At 29.4% G+C, this 20,533-nt stretch overlaps 1 protein-coding gene and 1 long non-coding RNA gene across 6 annotated transcripts in view; one reads left to right on the forward strand and one right to left on the reverse strand.

The window, feature by feature from the left end:
- The window catches only part of LOC129981708 (sodium/hydrogen exchanger 6-like), a 43,606-nt gene extending 37,369 nt beyond the window's left edge, over nt 1–6,237 (forward strand). For 4 of the 5 annotated variants that reach the window (XM_056092659.1, XM_056092660.1, XM_056092656.1 and 1 more), the window contains one exon: nt 502–6,237. In XM_056092659.1, coding sequence (XP_055948634.1) covers nt 502–517 — 16 coding nt within the window. In that variant the 3' untranslated portion in view covers nt 518–6,237. The remainder of the gene's footprint in view (nt 1–501) is intronic. The other variant, XM_056092661.1, reaches the window with a different exon arrangement.
- Nucleotides 1–20,533, reverse strand: part of LOC129981710 (uncharacterized) — a 74,958-nt gene that overhangs the window by 23,059 nt on the left and 31,366 nt on the right. The gene's annotated exons all lie outside the window — the stretch shown is intronic.

Raw genomic sequence — 20,533 nt, forward strand, 5'->3', positions numbered from 1 at the left:
TGCATATTTGGGATTAAGTTTCACTTCATAAATAAAAATATTATTAATAAAAAATTATTTGTGCATTTGTTTATTTTAATGCAGCCGTATTTATTAATTTTTATTAAATTTCTAAATATTGTTTTAATTCTAAAAGAGCAAAAATTACATAAAATTTGCTTATTGCATAATGATGTTAATTCTTTACTGCAGGATTCTTAATAACGATGATAAATGTTCTTTTAACTTAAACAGTGACAATCTTTTTAATTGAAACAAGACAAAAAAAATTTAAAAAATTATTATTTTGAATGGTAAATATAAAAACTAAATTAAGTAATTATTTGATCTATTGATTATTCTATTTTATACAAATTTTATTTATAATTTAATGTTTCAAAAATATAAAGATTTCAGTTGATAATTTAACAGATTTTATTTGTAATGGAACACACTTCATTTAAAAATATTTATTCCACAATTTTCCCTCCTCTAAAAAGCTTCCACAACTTAATATTTCAGGGGGCCTCCACAATAGAAGGTGAATTGGGACTTGCCAGTCGTCTTGCAGAAATTCCGAATTCTAGAGTTCGAATTCCTGGACCTTCAGGAGATTTTGTTTGATTCACCAAACACATTGCATTACTTATATATCCAATGAACCCTCTGTGAAGGATGCATGTTCTTTTGTACTATAGCCAAAGGCAACCAATTTTTTTTTCTTTCTGTCAAATGTGGTTGTGCACAAATATCAGCAATCAAAATGCCAGTATGATTTGTACTTAAAGCACAGTCCCTTTTTTTTCCTCGTCTTTTTTTAAAGCCTTCTTCAAATGCCTTTTTTTTTTTTACAAATGTAAAACATTTTTTCGCTCTCGATATGCAAAGTTAATCTTATACTGCGTGTTTTCTCATTTATATGTATATAGATGTGTGGCTTAGACTTTTCATACTCTGTAATATAATCTGATTTTGTATTCTTGTCTCTTGTATATTATGACACTTGAATAATTGGTGTGTATTTGTCTTTTCTGTGCATATTTTTACAAATAGAATTCCATAAGTTTTACAGACAGTATTATGTTATTCTGACTCCCAATTACATTTCTCCCTTTGACCAACTTTAGTTGTACACTTTACTTCCCTTCTCCCCTCAAAAAATTAGACACCCATTTAAAAAAAAAAAAAAAATTGAAGAATCTATTATTTTGTAGCTATTTAAATTGAAATGCTCTGAGGTTTTTGTCTAAAATAGCAAAATAATCAGCCAGATTAAGAATGAATCTTCTTTCAACTGGGCATTACTATTCAATATAGGAAGATTATTCTCGTAATTTACAAAAGGTGTACTGCAAGAAAATATTTAAAGAAATGTTTACAGCTTGCAGTCTGGAACAACTCTGAGAATGTTACCACTTGCAACTTTCTCATCAGTCATCGATCATTTATTGCATTTAAAAATGTGTCTGCACTCATGCAGCTAAAAATAAATTACTTAACTTGATGTTTGGCATATTCATGCTGCCCTCTGTCTTTTGGAAAATAACTAAATGTGACTAACTGAATTTCTATATTTATTCATTTCTAAAAATATGGAAGTAAACAAAACTTCACTGATATTATTTTATTACATAAATTAAGCCTACTAATTAAATGAATCTGATTGTAGAATGAGTTGTATTTCTTTCCAAGCAGCTCCCTCCCCTTTCCATATGCAATATATATATTTTCTGATTAAATTTTGTCTCTACCTTTCTTATTTAACCAAATATTAATGTTTTAGTTTATTTAAATAATTTTTAATGCTACTTAATTGCTGTAAATAAACTTATTCTAAAAATGAAAAAGTGGAATATAAGATGGTCATCTAACTTGCCAGTTTTAATTAGGAACTTTAGCTGTCAAGCACATATATATTAAAAAAATGTATATAACCTATTATCTAAATCTAATTTACCCAAACTTAACTTCGTTTTTTTCTTACTTTGGAGGAAATTAATTAGACAACTAAAGATGGATAAAGGGAGTGATGCTTTTATCAATTTATACTATTTCTATGACAAAAGGAAGCAGTGTTGTTATTTGAAGTTTAATGTTGGATAGAATATTGTTTTTTAACAAAATTAACTTATAAGAAGCATGTTTTGAATTTATCTTAATGTCAATTAAAAGAAATTTTTCTCAATGTTTCCCCTTTCTTTTATCTAGTTAAAATTTGAGATATGACACTTTTTAAAGATTGAATTTTTCAAGTGCCATTATTAATTTGTTCTTGTATATTTTATTGATTTATTTTTTAAAATTCCACACTACCTTTTCTGTGTGAGTGTTTTAAGGCTTAATGTATTAATGATTGGTGCAATGTAAATTTTTACTAAGCCTGAAGCTGTGCATTGAATTCTATGTGTTAATTATTTATTGTTATAATTTATAAATTTCTATAAAATTGGTTCTTTGTTTTCAGTTTTGATTCATTTATTCAACACTGTGATATGTTTATTACTATTTCTTTATTTATGATTAGATTATTCTAGGTATTTCATTTAGTTCGTAATGAAACTAAATTCTAAAAATAACCTAAATTAACAATGGATGTTGCTATTTATTTTTGAATCAAATTGCTTATTATTAAAAGGCATACTATTTTAAAATTGAAATATATATTTTCAAAAGTCCATGTTATATCAAAATTTTACTATGAATTACGTTTCCAAAAATATGTTTTTCTAAATTATTCAAAAAATTTGCAGTCTTTTTATTACAAATTTTAATTGAATGAATGAAAATATTTACTTACTGGGGCTGAAATTTTGATTTGATTTTTACTTTAAATTAGTAAATTCCTTATTTTATCAACAGTCATATTTATATTTTGAAAGTTACTCCTCAATTTTTGTATATTGTCTAAGAAAAGCTTTTATTAAAATTATGCTTATTTATTTTATAAAAAATTTTTAAAAAAAGTTTGAAATGCTGTAAAATAACAATTCACAGTAAATTATTCGTTATTTTACAATTAGTGAAAAATGTTACTTTACTTTATCATTACTATTTCAATATATTTTCAGGAATTAGTTATTATCCTACTTTTATTTTCATAGTTGTGATCATTTTTACTATATCCACATTTCACTGTATAATATTGCATGTATAAATTGAATTGTATTGTATATATAACAGTTATGACTAATTTCCAGAATTTAAATTAGTTTTTCTTAAAATACACATCTGTAACAAATTTATGATTTTATATGTTATGATATACACCAAAAAAATTTATTTCCTTTTTGGAATTTGCAGTCCATATGAAATTAATAATATTATTTCAAATGTTGGCAAATGCCATTTAGAGAATTTTTTCAGTAAGGATTTTCTAAAAATTTCCATTCTGACTGTGATTAAACAGTAAACAAATAATTTCCCGTGTGTTTTAAATGCTGTGTAAAATATATATCAGCAACTGCATTCAAATTAGATTATTGTAAAAATTAAACTCTTATATATAAGGACTAATGTATTTTATCATTTTTATATTTGCGTGAGTTACGATTGTTGTATGAAATGGACTTATAATCAATGTCTGATAAATATATATCCTATAATCTTGCTAATGTTACAGTACGGAGCAGAAATTGATTTACAATATTCAAAGGGGGAAAAAATGTTTATGAAGATTTGTAATTATTTACTAAATATATGTTTTAATTTGCTTATAGATAAAGACATTTTTTTGTATATTTATTAATTAATTTATATATTTTATCTGGAAAGCTAGCATATGAGACTAGTTTATTATGATTTTTAATTTACGAAATGTTTTAAATTTGAATGCTACTGAATGGTTTAAGGAACTAGTATAATAGAAGCTGGCTTTGTATTCCTTGATTACATATCAGTACTCCTATATTATGTATTGTACATTTTATGTGTTAGATCAGTGGTTTCCAACTTTTTTTTTTATTATGTGATTATGATGCTAATTGTATGCTAGTAACTAATATATCTGTTACTTTTTCATATCTGGAAATGTTAGGCTATAAACAGTCTAAAATAAATTCTCAGCTTTTTTGATGATATTAAAATAGAAATCAGAGGATGCAAAATAATTCTTTCAGCATCAATGTGTTATCAGTATTTTTTTAGAACAATAATTACTATTTTCGTCATTTAACAATTGTAAATTTTGAAATTTTTTTTTCTTGTCAAGAATTAATAATCTAATTTTTATAAAGCTAAAGAATTCTTTCTTTTATTTTGGGATGTGTGGGAATTGTATGACATTAAATTTCTAAATATTATATTGTGTATTTATAATGTAAATTGGAAGTCATCAATAACACCTTTATTACCATCAATAACACCTTCATCTGATACACCCATATTTTAAAAAAAATATCTGCTGTAATATAGATTGATTTTGTCTAACTTTCTAAATCAATTTCTTTTTATCTTTGTTTGTTTCCAGCTTAATTCATCAGAATGCACCTTAATAACTTAATTGAAAGTTATACAGTTAAGATTACAAAAACTTTTATAAAGTCAATAAAATTTGTCCAGAATCCAAGTTAACTTATAAATGTGTTTAAGATGTGTAAATAATGTAAAATGATTTCGTAAATTGATGTTTTCGGTGAACACAATTGAACATAAATGCACTAAAAGAAGACTGATAGTTATCCAAGCTGATTTCTATCATATTCAATTGATTCTTTTATTTTTTTTTATTTCGGGGAAAGATGCACTCAAATTGGAACACGTTGTGAATAATGAATAATATAAGAATTTTTTGATAGTTTTGAACTAAACATTGCAAATTAGTTCTAACAATAATTATAAAATTGGGCAAGAAATGTTATGTTCTGCAAAAAGGGAACAGATGCAATAGTTTTTGTGTCACTTAATTGGAAAAGCAATGTAACTATATTTTATTTAATTTTGAAATTTATGTCTTGTAAGATTTTAGTTTATAATCTTATCTCTTACTACTGTTACTCATCAAACTTTTGCTTATTTTTTTAGCATATCCAGGGGTGTTTGTGCTCCGGGGAAACCCCGGAATTCCGGGGATTTTGAACTTCGATACCCGGAAATTCCGGGGATCGTCGTTCAAAAGGAAGTAGGAATAATAATGAATTATTTATTTTGATCTGGGTAATTTTGTTTGCTTTGAAAGCAGAAAACGCAAGGTCAGTGTGTGTGGTGAAAACTTTTCCTTTCTTTCTCCAAAGGCAGTGATAATACGTGAAAAGGGGGAAAAAACTTCTTTTTTGTTCTTTCCCTATTGCGAGTTGACTCATTCCCCCGGTTCTCGGACATTCTCTTCTGGATTCTTTTCGGCAAGTAGGCGCGGCAGAAAAAAAAAGGGAGAGACTTCGTTCGACCAGATGTGCGATCACGTGACCTGGGTTCAAAGGTCTTAATTTTGCAAAATTAATGGTTATTAATTTTGCAAAAAAAGTAATTCATTGAACTTTTATAATTAGGTCATTCAATACTTCATAATTGTAATTTTTCATTTCTCCCCCCCCCCTCTCGAAACTCCAAAATGTCGGTAGTAAGTCCGTAAAAGTTTCAGGGGATTTTTTGGGGTCCCACAAACACCCCTGCATATCACAGGTTGGGAATCACTGTATTAGAATAATTTTTGTTTATTATGTAATATATGTACTATTTAGTCATTGGAAACTATCAAAAATTGGTACACATTTCAGTATTGTTCCAAATTTATAGATTTTTTTTTTTTTTGAAAGTAACATTTCACTGGTTTTATTTCTATTGAGTGATTTCAGAAGCAGCTTTCAGTGAATTGGCACATATTCAAAGATTGGAGTAATGACATGGATCAATCTTGAAAGAAGATTTTAATGAATTATACGTATTAAATATTTTTCAATTGGACAGCTATTAAATTTTGGTGCAGTTAACTTCCAAGTGAATTGACAAGGAGGGCATTGCAGCAGCTGTATTCTTATCATTTGTAGATATTAACCAATAGGAAATATGAAGCAATCAACAGAAAATGATTTTAAAAAGTAATATTGTTTTATATCAAATGATCCATAGCATTATAAGAAAAATAAATGAAATGAAGATCTGATTTTTTATTTCCAATGAACTAAAACGCAACTTGTTTTGAAATGAGTGGGCTTGCACTCTAGTCAATGTGAACCGCAAGGGTGTTGTTACACTCTACACTTGCAGCCACAAACATGTAACTGCTCATGACTAAAAACATAATAAAGGTTTTGTTTCCAGAAAGTTTTGTTTATTTGAAAACAATTACTATCACCTCTGTTTCCAATTAAGAAACACATGCTTCTTTTTCTCTCATTTTACCAGCTGGAGTGGTCTTCCCAAAAAACTTTTTCGTATACTATCTAATAAAAATTTTTTGTCCCATCCCTGCAGAAAATTATGGACCTTGGGTAAGGCAGGCAGCACCTTACATGACATTGTCGTATAATAGGTATGAAATATTGACCTCTGATGTGAATTTAGCATTTTTATTGAATCTATCGTGCGATCGTTGGTGAATTTTATTGGCGATTAATCCCTGGCATGTATCCGAAATATTGGGCGATTAATCCCAATAACATCCGAAAATCGAATTTGCACTTTAGACACTAATCGGAACAAAAATTTGATAGAGAACTACAATTGTAATGACAAAATTGCATACCATATTTGATATAGTTATGTCATTGCGTTTTTGAGCTATCGCGTTTACATGTTTCTGAAAGTACAGACAGACAGACAGGCGGTCAATTTCTTGGATTTTGCACAAAATTTGATAAGTGTATGATATAGATGCTGAATCTACGTACCACATTTTTTTTCACCTAGCTATCTTCGTTTTGTAATTATCGTGTGTTGATTTCGATTCGGACAGCAGGTCTGAATCAATTTCATTCAAAATATGATAGAAATGTATAAATCTAATGTAAAGATTGTATGCCAAATTTCATCTGCCTAGCTGAAACCGTTTTTGAGCTATATTTGTCACAGAAAGACATAATGCACAAATTGTATTTTTCGAACTCGGAAAGGTCTTCAACGTGGACGCCTCAGGGGCCCACCTTCTTTAAGTGGGTAAGGGTGTTCCAATCCTGAGGTTCCCAGGGATCTTTACTCCCTTTATGTTTCCTCTCCCCTACGCCTTCTGCTGTCCGCTTGATTTTTTCCTTCCCTCGACGGCAAGCGAGAGAGCTCTCCATGAGAAGCCGTCGCCACTCTGCTTCTTGCTTCTCATGGACAGCCAAAACCACCACGTGTTGACCGTGCGTGTCGCCCCATTAGATGGGTGGTACATTTCGGCTCCGGTATATCAATCGGCCGGTATCTCAGACACTTGACTGGGCTGCTCAAGGGGATCAAGCGAAGGGGTCACTCCTTGGGCTTTGCGTTGAGGATGGTCACTGTCCCCCGGGGTGATTCCCATCGTATAGGTACCAGTTAGTATTATGGTAAGTGCTGAGGCTAGGAACATCTAGAGCCAGTTACTGCCATCCCTAGTAGGGCTACGTGGTGGGAGATACCGCTGGGCCTGAGTCTATAAATATCATATGAGCCATAAAAACTGTTTTCCCTTCAGTGAGCATCTCAACGATCAAGTCGAATCTAGTAAATCATTTGATACATTTTTTTTTATTTTATTTTGAAACGTATTTCTTCTACAAATGAGACTTACCATACTGTTTCTCCGTTCTTGGTTGAAAAGGCGATATCCTCTAATCTTCGTAACACTAAGTCTATTCGGGAACTACGCTCAGGAGACCTGCTTATTGAGGTTGCATCTCGTAAGCAAGCAGAACAAATTATTAAATTGAATTCTCTAAGTATGTCTCTTTCTGTTACTCCACACTCATCTCTTAACTCCTCAATGGGTTTGATTTCTTGTGGAGAACTTTTCAATGTTCCGGTGGAGCAAATTTGTAAAGTTTTCTAGGCAATTGGCGTTGAACTAGTTGATACTAAGCATTTAATTCTCAGTTTTCATTCTCCTAAAATACCCGAGTCAGTTAAAGCGGGGTACATGAAATCGGCAGTTAGACCATATTTTCCAAATCCCCTGCGATATTTTAAATGCCAGCGTTTTGGGCATTCACAAGCTTCCTGCCGTGGAACTCTCATTTGTGCCCACTGTGTGGAAGCTGGTCATGACAGCTGTGCATGTACTAAACCAGAAAAATACGTAAATTGCAAAGATTCTCATACTTCCTTTTCCCATTCCTGTTCTGCTTGGAAATTTGAAAGGGAAGTGATTGCTGAGAAAGTAATCACTTCACCTTCACCTTCATCTCGTCACCTTCTTATATCGGAATCGCAAGCACTCAGATCTTATCTGCAGTCCTACCATCGGACTCTGCTCGATTTAAAATATCGTACATACCTTCGGAGACCTGCCCTGGATATGACGAATCTTTTATAGCAGCATTCAATCCCAGTACATGTGGAGGGAAAATCCATCAATCCACTGTCCCAGAATCTAATATAAGTTCACCTGATTGTTTTGATTTTAAAACGGTTAATAACAGGAAAAAGCTCAAAAAAGATTATAGGATTAATAAAGATAATCAAAAACTAAATATTGATAAGGTATCGAAACCTTATAAAACCTCGCAGCTTTCAGAGTCTCACAAGATGAATTTAGATAAAAAAAACAGTGCAAAGTTTCTTAAAACTTCATCTAGAAAGCCTTCCCTTTCCGCTTCCGCAGAGGGCAATTCCGGAACGAATGATGTAACAGGTGCTGCTTTGATTACAATCTCTCCAGCCCTTGTTTGTTCTGCTGATACTGAGACTCAAATATTAACTGTCCTCCCTTCGGGAAAATCCAGCGATCCATTAGCTCAGGAATCGGATACTGACGCAGAAATGTATTCTAGTGAATCGGAAGGTGATACCCTGGAATATAATATGTGCGAAAACTTAGAGGATACATCTGAAGATACTTGTCCTCCAACTCCGCGTCTACCAACTACTACACGCAAACGGGAGAAAAGATACTCCCATATTATTATTCCAAAAAAAATATAAATAAATATCCTTTTTCAACTTTAGATTTTAAAATTATCGATTTCGTAGTTATCTGTTTGTTTTAAAATTCACATTTATTGTATGACATTATATACTCGGTTAATTCCTTTTAATCTTTGTCGTAAATTTATTCAAGTATTTCACATGTATAGTACTTGTTTTCAATGATTTTAGATATTTATATTTATGTACTTAAGGAACATTCATTTTAAAATTTTATATATTATTTTATGATGATTTAACATATGTTTGGCGCAGCATAGCCAAATATGGCTTTTGCGCCTGTAAAACCAACTAACCAACCCACCTTTAACGTGGAAATTTGTCAAAATCTCGAATTCGAATTTTTTTGGCGATTGAAACACTCTCTCTCTATGCTTCGTATACGAGAAAGTAAAAATATCTTTTCATTATTATTGAACCTTTCAATTTTTCAGAAGTTTTTCTTAAATTATTTTCTTAATTGTAAGAATCAAAGCATGCATAGTGAGTATTATTTTTCTTCATATTAATATCTAGAAAACTCCCAAAGGCTTCCTAAATTATTTGTCCCTGAAATATTTAAAGACCCTATATACCTTCACATCGTGCATAACGATATCAAAAGAAAGACTTTGCTTCCCATGGCAATGTTTTGAAAAACTAAGCGTCGAAAAATAAACAAAAGTGAATCTGCTGCCATCTATTGATCTGTATATTTTCAAAAGCGAATTTTAAACACGCTTTGACTTCCCATAATTAAAATCATTATTTTTTAATCAATGCTTAAAAGTTTATATTTTTGCCGATACATCCGAGATGTTTTTTAAAAAAAAAAATCATATTTAAGATTTGCTTTTGCTCATTGTAGGAAATAACATTTCTATTTTAAATAAATTCTAAATGTTAAGTCTTGTGACTAAATTCGAAATCGTCTTTTGACAATATTGTATCAGAACCGACTTAAAGTCAATAAAGATTTGCAACTTCATTGAATAAACCAAAGTTTCAAGAATTGCTATTTTGATCGGAAGACCGGAACACGAAAAACAGGCCCACAATAAGCTAAAAAAAAAAAAAAAAAAAAAAAGATTTGTCGTTTTTTTTTCTCTCTTATGAGCCAAATAGATTTACAAAATTCCAATTTTTTTTTTTTTTTTTTTTTTTTTTTCTGATTTAGGAAAATTTTTGCTTTATATATACGAGAAAACTTTACATGCATTTTTTTGTTTGTTTTTTATTATAATCTGTCACAAAAATTTCCTAGAAAAACACAAGCTATATAGACATGAAATTTATATATTTCATTCTCGAATTCACTTCTGGGTCAACTGTGTTATTTTCACCCTTCAAAATTAACTATCTCTTTAAGATATTTAGCTAAGTACCGAAAATCGAACCAAGCTTTGTCATTTTTGCCTCTTCCAAAATAAAATCAAATGTTATCAATTTATCGAGCAAACAACATATTTTTTAAAATGATAACGTTATATTTGTTGAAAGGTTTTCGTAATTTTTATAAATTTTTCCAACACGCTTTTGTACAGCGCTTTATACTGTTGTAATTAAATTCAGATTAATTTTATTGTTTGACGAAATGCCTCACCCGTGAATTTTTGCATTTATTAAAGTTATGACTAAATTTTTATTTCCTTAGATATTAATTTCAATGCAGAATTTTTATTTCGTCACACGCACGCCAATCTAGCGATATTAGAATAATTGCTATGTAATGTTTTGTATAATTTTCATCAACTTTTGAATGATTCTTATCATTGTGAAAGATCATTCAAGATAATGAGATTCGCTCCTATCGAAGGGAGTGGATCCAGTACGGAAAAGATGGGACACAGTTTTATTTCTCTGGTTCGGCACAGAAACACCGAAAAGATGAGAATGTTATTTTGAATCATGAAATAAAAACCATGATATGATGGAAAGCTATAGCAATGATGGGTAGGATAAATAATCTGAAGGGTTGTATGATACATGCTAAGTGCTTCAAAGTATGGATACAAAAATAAGACAGGATTTGAGTGATTGGTCGAGGGATCAAACAATACGGGAGAGGGCGAACGGAAATCAAAGAAAAACGCTATTTTAAAAATATGTTGAAGTTCAAAATATTTTAATGGTTAGTACATGAAAATATTTTTATCCAGATTTATGTTAGTTACAATAACTAGTAAAATAGAAAAAATCTAATTTTATTTGAGTATGTTACATTTATTTTATGTCGGCAATAATTAGATGACACAGAGAAAAAAAAATTAATTTTTCTGAAATGTAATCTAGCATTTTTAATTAAAAAAAGGAATATACTGTCTAGCAAAATTATTAATGAGAATGAAGGAAAAAAAAAAGACCAAGTAAAAATTAGAAAATAAAAAAAAATTAATGATCATCTGCTATCTATGTGTCAATATTTTTTGAGAGGTTTAAAGCAAGATTGGAAATATATCAACTACTCTAGATGCATTTGTCATATATAACTTAAAGATATGAAACTGCATAAATGCTGACTTAAACTACTATTCGATGCCTGGATATGAGTTTGCAAATGGAAAAAATCGTGTCGGATGTTCATGTTTTAGGGGTCGTAAACAAATTAACAAAGAAAGTAATGATTGAATAAATAAATAATAATTTTATTATTTATTTGTTCAAAGGTATTAAAAATTTGTAAAAATAATAACTTAAAGGAAAGATTACATAAAGGAAAGATTACTTTAATGAAATATTACATAAGATTTTTTACAAGTTCATTGACTGTGCTATTTTTAAGTTATATTCTGTAATTCATGATAAAAATATTTTAAAGTATTTATCAGGAGGTATAGATTTTAAAATCTGTATTTAAAACTAAAGATATGAAGCATATTTAATTTTCTTATGATGCATTCCTGCGTCTCGTCATCTGCACTGAAGCTGTAAACAATTGCATTTTAATTTGTGATTGACCCTTCACCAACTTTGTTTTAACATATCTTCGAGAGTTTTCATGATAAAATTCTGAAATTTTGTACATGACCCTATTAGAGGATGGGGCACATTTTACTCAATGGGAATTTTTTTGTACGGGGTCCGTATAAAAATTTTAATTTTGTATTTTTTGAAGTTTAATCCCCTGAAAATTTTAATCGATTTCATAACATTTTGCACTTTTTTTTGCGCAACTTTTTAATTTACAGTATATGTCTAAGATCAATATATAAGGAATAAAAGCCGCGGTCAAGGTTTTGGAGACACCCTGTATATATAATGGTTTAAATGAATTAGAATACTATAATTTATATTTTGAATTAAAAAAATGATCTAATGTATTACATATTTTATATTTTTATTCAAACCCTCGGTCTTATGAGTCATATTTAATAAAAATAATTCTTAAGACACTGACCTTTCAATGAAGGGAGTTATGAAAATCTGAATATTGCTATCTTATAAAAACGAGCGATTTTAAACCACTCCGTTGACCGTCTCAAAGATACGCCAGTCAGCGCCCGGAGTTTTCTCAAGGTTGATTACCATAAAATTATGAAACTGTTGATCGCCCTAAAATAATGACATTCAAAACTGCAGAACTCCGTCAGAATTGCCAAAGAAGTTAGAAACATTATTTTTTATTTAAAAGTTGGAGTGTCAAGAATATTTCGCTGAATATGATTTCTTAAGCTCAAAGGATTGTGAAAATCACATCATAATTTTTAAATACATTTATTGTCTGAAACAAAATAGAATATTATTATTTTCGTCATTTCAATTCTTTTGAAAATAAAACTAAAAACTGAATTTTATGATGATTCAGAGAAATTTTTATTGAGTATTTCTTTGAGACTGTGCATAAATTATAAAAAAAAAAAAAAAAAAAAAAAAAAAAAAAATTCTGTAGTGCACATAAGACATCATTGCTGATTGATTCCATTTTCTATTCTTATATTTTTTTCTTTAAAAACCCTGTTTAGTTTCAGCTAAAGCATTTTTGTATGAGTTGAATTTTAATCACTTCTATTTCGAATTAAAGTTTTAAACTTAAAATGGGAGAGAAAAAATTCAAGAGCTAAGTAGCGCAATAAACACAACGGTATAAAATTTCTAAAACAGTATGAGTTATATGATTATCAAAATTTGGAGCTTTAAGATATTATGCTGACGAAACTATTAAGAACCCAAGTTATGTAAAATATTTAATTGAAATTTTTAGCGAGCATAATCCCAGTGAACCAGCTGATCGCCAAAGCTGGTTAATATGAAAATATAAACATAATCTTTCTCTCTTGGCTTTTAACAGTATAAGAAAAGTAACAGATTAACTATTTAATGAAACAATGAAAAGAAGTTTAAATTTCATTGCAACAAAAAAAAAAAAAAAATGAGTTTTCCCCAAATTTTACGTAACTTTTTAAAAATTTATTAATCTTAAGCAACAAATAGTGAGAAAATAAATTAATATTACTAAAAATATCACTTTTTGAGTTTTAAAGAGTGCAAAAATTATTTTTGAGCAATAACTAATTTTAGAAGTTATTACGGAAAAACTTGTTTAATTTTTTGTTAAATTCTGAATTAAATCTTCATTTATATTCTTAATTCATGAATTTAGTTTTTAATTTAAACTCTGAAATTTTAATTTAAAAAAATAGCTTCGAAGTGTATAAACTCACATTAAAAGAATCGATGAAAAAACTTTTGGTGGCTTTAAAGTAAATGATCTTGTTGAGCGTTTATATGGAAACACGGATATTCTTTATGACTAGTAAAGAATGCAAGTTTTAAAAAAATATTTTAGGATTAAAACTTTAGATGCTTGAAAGCTTGTATGCAGTGATGAATATCTAACTATCCAGACTTAGCAGCTATACTCTGTTTCACCCTAACTTGGCAGTAGTGTATATTCTAGGCATGCCGAATCGCAGTCACTGTCAGGGGAACTGGGTTACTTTAAAGTACAAAGTTACTAGAAATGCAGATCGCTGGCGAAACTTTATCTCGCAAATTTTTCGCCAAATAGTAAATATTTATTTACTTTATTATATTATCACTATCGCAGAATTAATTGTTTCCTTATTTTCATTATTTTTTCAATATTATCGATACATTATTTTAATAAAACATTAATGTTATTTCATTTCGTTTCATCGTTTCTCAAAAGAAAACCCTAAATCTTTCAATATTCGGTAAAGCATAGTTCGGCTAATGTTTTTCGAAAAGATATCTGTATCATCGTTCACATCTTTTAAAACTTTATCTAATGTTGGGATCTCATTTCTACGAAAATATGCATGGATTTTTCGTCAAATACAGGATAATGTAAAATCATCCTATTTTACAAGACCTGAATGTTTACCTACTGAGCCTGATCATTTCTTTCCAGGGGTACTTAAAGAACTGGATGCCTTTATTTCTTTTTTCAAAAGGAAAACTGTTCATTGCGAAACACCTGTAAGGTGCGAAACTTGTCGACGATTTGATTGATAGAATCTTGAGGGTTTTCTGGGAGTCGAGAATAGACGTTTAATATGTTTCTGCATGCTGCACTTTTTGTTGGTTTCACTCGTCTTGAAGGTGTGCACAGCGTAGTCGGTGATAACACTTTCTCTTTTTCAGACATTTTAGAAGTGAATAAAAATAACGAATCGAATAAATATTCAACAATCAAAACTAATAACTACTAATGTGATTAATAGTATCAAAAATATCAGCTGGTAAAAAAGCGAGAATAAAAAAGTACGAAAGATTATAACGGTTGCGAAGTGAATGAAGCTAAGTTGGCGGAGACGTAAAAGAAAAACGCGCCAAATATTTGACCTTGAAGACCGGTTCTAGCCAAAGTGGAATTCATTATGTCAATCTTTTAGCTTTATTCGTTCGCTTTATTTACAAACTACTTAACAGATAAGCACTTCTAACTTGAGAATAATTTTAAATACATACTGATAAAAAAAGGATTTCTGTAATTTATGATATTATTTGATAAATTTCTGCGCATTTTAACTATTTTAAAGTCGGAATTGATGGGAGACTCTTTCTCAAGTCGGAGCGTCACATTTTCTACCTTTTACAATACTGCCAAGTTAGGGTGAAACAGAGTATAGCTGCCTAGGGTCGCAGTGATGGATTTCTCACTACTCAGATTAGTCAGCTGTCTAGAGTCGCTTAAAACTCAGGCAGTTACGTAGGATCGCAATGAAGGAGTTCTGATTATTAAGACTAGGCGGTTGTCAAGAATCGCAGTGATAGAGTTTTGACTATTCAGATTAGGCAGTTGCCTAGGGTTACAATGACGAATTGCTGATTATTCGGAATAGGTAGCTGCCTAATTTCACAATTCAGGCAGCTGTCTAAAGTCGCAGTGACGGATTTCAGACTATACAATTGCCTAAGGTCGCTCAACTCAAATAGTTGTTTAGGGTCGCATTGACGGATTTCTGACTATTCAGACTAGGCAGCTGCTTAAAGCCGCTCAATTCAGACAGCTGCCTAGGGGCACATTGATGTATTTCTGACTATTCAGATTAAGCAAATGCTTAGGGTCGCTCAACTGGGAGAGCTGCTTAAAGTAGCAATGACGGATTTCTGACTATCCAGACTAAGTTGCTGGCTAAGGTCGCAATGACGGATTTAGCAATTAACTAAGGAATCTCAACTCTATCAACTACCTAGAATTAAAGTAACGAAATTCTGATTATTCAGATTAATTAGCTGCCTAGAGTCTCAGTGATGGATTTCTGATTATTCAGACAAGGCAACTGCCTAGGATTGCTGAATCGGAGGATCGAAAGTAGTCATTTTCTTAGAAATAAATTAATTTGTAAAGAAATCCTAGGAATGAAAAATATTAAATAAATATTAACATTTTGATTACATAAATAACAAAAATTAACATTTATTAATATTAATTAAATATTAACATAAATATTTACCAGTTTCTATGAATTTAATTACATTAATATTTATTATAATGTACGTAACATTATTATATGCTAATATTTATTAATGTTATTGCTGTCTAGATGCCACACATGGATAACAAAAATAACTAAAAATATATGCACTTTTTCAAAGTTACTAATATGGAAAAATAAAATAAATAATTAAAATATTGATTAATTAAGGGGACGTTCTCGACAATGAAAAATTGCCAAAATTTCATTTGTAAATAAAGTGGAATTTTTCGCAAGTAAAGTTGTTTATCCGATAAAAAATTTAGGGGACATGGAATGAATGAATCATTTTAAATATAAAACAGTAGCAATATATATATATATATATATATATATATATATTTTAATGGCAAATCGAATATGTGTTGTGATGCAACAATTTTTCAAGTTTATAACCCCAAATCGGTTCTTCCAAAAAAAAGAATTTTGAATCAAACTACTCCAAAATTTGGACAATATAATGAGAATAGGTTTAATAATTACAGTGAACTTATTTTCATTTAAATATGCTAATAATAAAAATTTCAAAAAAGATCATCAATGTCATGTAACTGGAATATCAAAAAAATATATATATTACACTTAGTCACTTAAATTAAACAGCTCATTATAGGAGGGGTTTCATAATGTGCTAAGGGCGACAAAATTCCTAAATCCGCCACAAATTCTGAGTATAAAATATTCTTTATTTTTTAAAATCTTTCTTTCCTTTAAGCCGTAAATGTGTTTTTGCTTTAATTTACAACGAAATTCTATGAAATGGGATATGAAATGTACGTGGTCTTGATCAGCGAGTTCCTCTCTTAAATTAGAAAGAATATAAATTTCTGCTCGTTTCCTTCTCAAACTACATGTTGCACAGAGTGATGGCGTCTAGTAGCAACCCCTTGATGGATTATCTCGAGATGTTCTTATAATTGGTGTTCATGTCCTCCAAAGGGTCATATTTTAATAGTTCCAGAAGGACGGCATGTTATTCCATACATAGACTATGGGAAAAGACATTAAGTCAGTGCTTGTATATGAATCACTGTGACATTAAGACATTTTAAGGAAATCAGGACCTAGAATCTTGATTATGTCAAATGACCTTGTTCCATAATGTCATGGTGAAGTAAAAGGCCTTAAAAGAAGAAAAAGCCACATACAAAATTTTGTTTTTCAGTATCTTAATTTATTGCTTTCTTTAAAATTTTACAGCAATTTGATATAGAATTATTCTTTTACCATTTTTGAATCAAAATATCTGTTGCAGTATTCATTTTTTTGAGGAGGAGGGAAGGGGGAAATATATGGCCATATTCAATAAGAAAAACAATGAGATGGATGAATGCCCAAATGCCATATTCTTATTCACCATGAATTACAGTAAAAATTCGATTATCCCCGGTCTTCAGTGGCAAAAATGTTGTTAAAAAATTCAATAATAAATAAAACCAACGGTAATGGTCTCTTCGATACTTTCTAGCATGATATGCAATACTGTCCTGATTTCCTTAAAATGTCTTAATGACATAGTGATTCATATACAATTACTGACTTAATGTCTTTTCCCATAGTGTATGAATGGAATAACATACCGTCTTTCTGGAACTATTAAAATATTGTTTTCACTTGTGCTCGGAAAACAAGACACACAAACTCCTCTAAATAAATGTGTTATCACCCTATCCTATCTCCCATAAAATTGTGGAACTTGCATAAGGCGCCACGAGTGCTCAGATTTTTATTTTTAGAGTCCCATAGTACGCGTTTTGTATACTTCATTGTCGGCCAATTGAAATTAAAATTTCACGCAGAACTACAATTATGGCAAAAAGATCACATATTAAATTTCATTTATTTAAGTCATTGCATTTATAGGCTTCTGAAAGTACAGACCGAAAAACGGTCAACCCTTCGATAGATTTAATTTAAAATTTAATACAAATCTACATTTAAGATGATAGTAGATAATATTTATATCATACTGTAAACAAATTATAAAATTTCATTTAGTGGTTTCGCTTCTGATTTATCGTGCTTAAATATATGCAAACGTATAGGACAATCTCTTGACGGATTCAATTAAAAATTTGGTGCAGATTTATACTTTAAATGGTAAATATGTGTTCTAAATTTCATTCATCTTGCTTTTTGAATATTGTAAATATTGTTTTCACTTGTATTCGGATAACCAGACAGACAAACTCCTCTAAATAAATTTTTTTTCTGCAGCAGTTTTGACAAAAAAATTACAAATTTGGCGCTAAAACCAAGTGCCAAATTTCATCTGTCTAGCTTAAAGCGTTTTTGAAATATCATTTTCACAGGCATTCAGTCTCAGTTGCAAAAAATGTTTTTTCGAACTCAAACAAGACTGAACTCAATAAAGTCCCGAATTTGTATTCATTGAAGATTAAAATATTTTATCTTTGTTATGTTTCGCATATGAGAAATTAAAAAGAATGATTTAAACAGCAAGATCAGTAAGGTCCATTTTCTACAATTAATGGCGTTTTCTGTATAAGAATATATTAAATAATGCCTCTCATTTTTAAATATTTAGCGCCAATTCTCTGATCTGATCGACATGTTGATGGTATGGCGAAGTGAATGGTCTTGCAGAATGGGACTCTAAAGATTTTATTCTATTCAAGCACTTTTGTTTTTGATAAGCAGTTGTCTTTATAAGCGTTTTGCAACATCAAATATTTTTGTAGCAAGTATTGCTGTGCGCAAACAAATTTTAATTAATATTTTTTCATTTAATTACATTCGCCGTTTTGGAAAGTTGACCAATTTAAAACTCATATCTTATTAAAAATAAATTTATTTTCAAACGATAAAATTAAATAGATTTATTTAATAATAAATTCATGACTGTTGTTAAATGCTTATAGAAATCTTTAAAATATTTGACAAAAGTTTGTAGATTATATCTACTTTAGATTCATTTAAATGAGGCATTCCGGATACATTTTGATCAGAAAAATATTATAAATTAAACTTTTTATTAAATGTTTTGATGATATTTTGAATTAACTTTGGAATTATTGCATTTTGCTGAAAATTGGTGAAGATTTTCTGAACTATACTAAAATATTCCCTAAATATATTTTTAATATTTCAAAAATAGTTTTTGTATATAAGTGCAAATTGATGCCTTGAAATAAATAAATTTTCCGCATTTACAAGAAAGATATCATCTCCTATCCACTTATAAGATTGGATTTTATCACTTTTCTTTCCTGGAAAAATTTTATTTCTTGGTATGTGAATTCATAAGACATCTGCTACACACACATAAGAGAACGAAATGAAACTCATTTTTATAATTTTGGTACTTTCTTACATCTAAGATCAACATTAAGACTTCGAAACCGAGATATATCAATGAATCTGTTTAAAGACAATAAAGATTTGATGAACAGTTCAACTAAAACAATACAGATTTTAAAAAAAAATTAAAATTAAATCTACGATTGCAAATAATCCTGTGAGAACATTATTATTTTTTAAGTCATTATTTGTCTCAATTAATTTAAGTCATTAACCAGTTTAAACCGGTTTGAAACAATCACGAGACTTCTCTATCGGTCTCTATCCCCGTCTCTCTCTCTATATATATATAAAAGATGATAAAGCGATTAAAAGATGATGGTGAAAATTGTCATTTATGCTTTTTTTATTCCCTACATGATTTCGAGCTTCAAAACCCCATAACTAAAACAACATCATGTTCTCATATGATAATAAAAGACGATGATAAAAATTATCATTATAATAAAACCACAAAAATATTTTTTATTCAAAATAGTTAGTAATTCTTGTATAGATTAAGTAAAAATAAAACAAATACATTTTAAGTTGAAGAAAAATTTTATGAACTGAGTTAAAAATTTTTTTTGAACAAATTTTAATAAACATTTCTGTGAGCTTGTTGGAGCCTATTGATTCTTTCACATTTTTTCAAATTATAGTATTCAACCGGGACTATAAGTCTCTACTGCAATAATTACTAAAGCCGATATTAAGTTATGTGATTATTTTCGGGATTCATTTTTTGAAAAACGTTCGAAAATAGTTATATTTTTGAATATTTGCATAAAAAAAGTATTGGAAAAAATATCTAGGATATCAAAATGTATTTTAAAATGGAAAATGTTATTTTTAAAATGAAAAAAAAAAAGGCTTTTGGCTAAAAAAAATATAAAACAAAAAATCTTTTAGTTTAAAGGTTTATCAAATAATTTGTTTAAAATATTGCAGATTACTCAAGAAATATATTATATAGTTCTTGAAATCAAAAATAAATTGTATTTCTATCCATTCGTTAAACATGGGATTCAACTGAAAAATAAGGCAAAATTTTCAATTTTTTCCAACATTGTTAAGCATTAAAACAACTATAAAATATTTCTAAATGAACAGATTACTTATTCGCTAATTTAGGAGCTGAAGAACACGTTGAGAAATTATTATATCAAATTTGAACCACAAATATGAACTCATAAATAGATTTTAATTTATGAGGTTTTTTTTCGTAAGATGATTATATCAAAGATTAGAATTTGAAAAAAATAGCATCTAAAAATGTAAAATAGCATCAAAAC

The sequence above is a fragment of the Argiope bruennichi genome, chromosome 8, assembly GCF_947563725.1.
Source record: "Argiope bruennichi chromosome 8, qqArgBrue1.1, whole genome shotgun sequence".
In the NCBI taxonomy this organism is placed as follows: domain Eukaryota; kingdom Metazoa; phylum Arthropoda; class Arachnida; order Araneae; family Araneidae; genus Argiope; species Argiope bruennichi.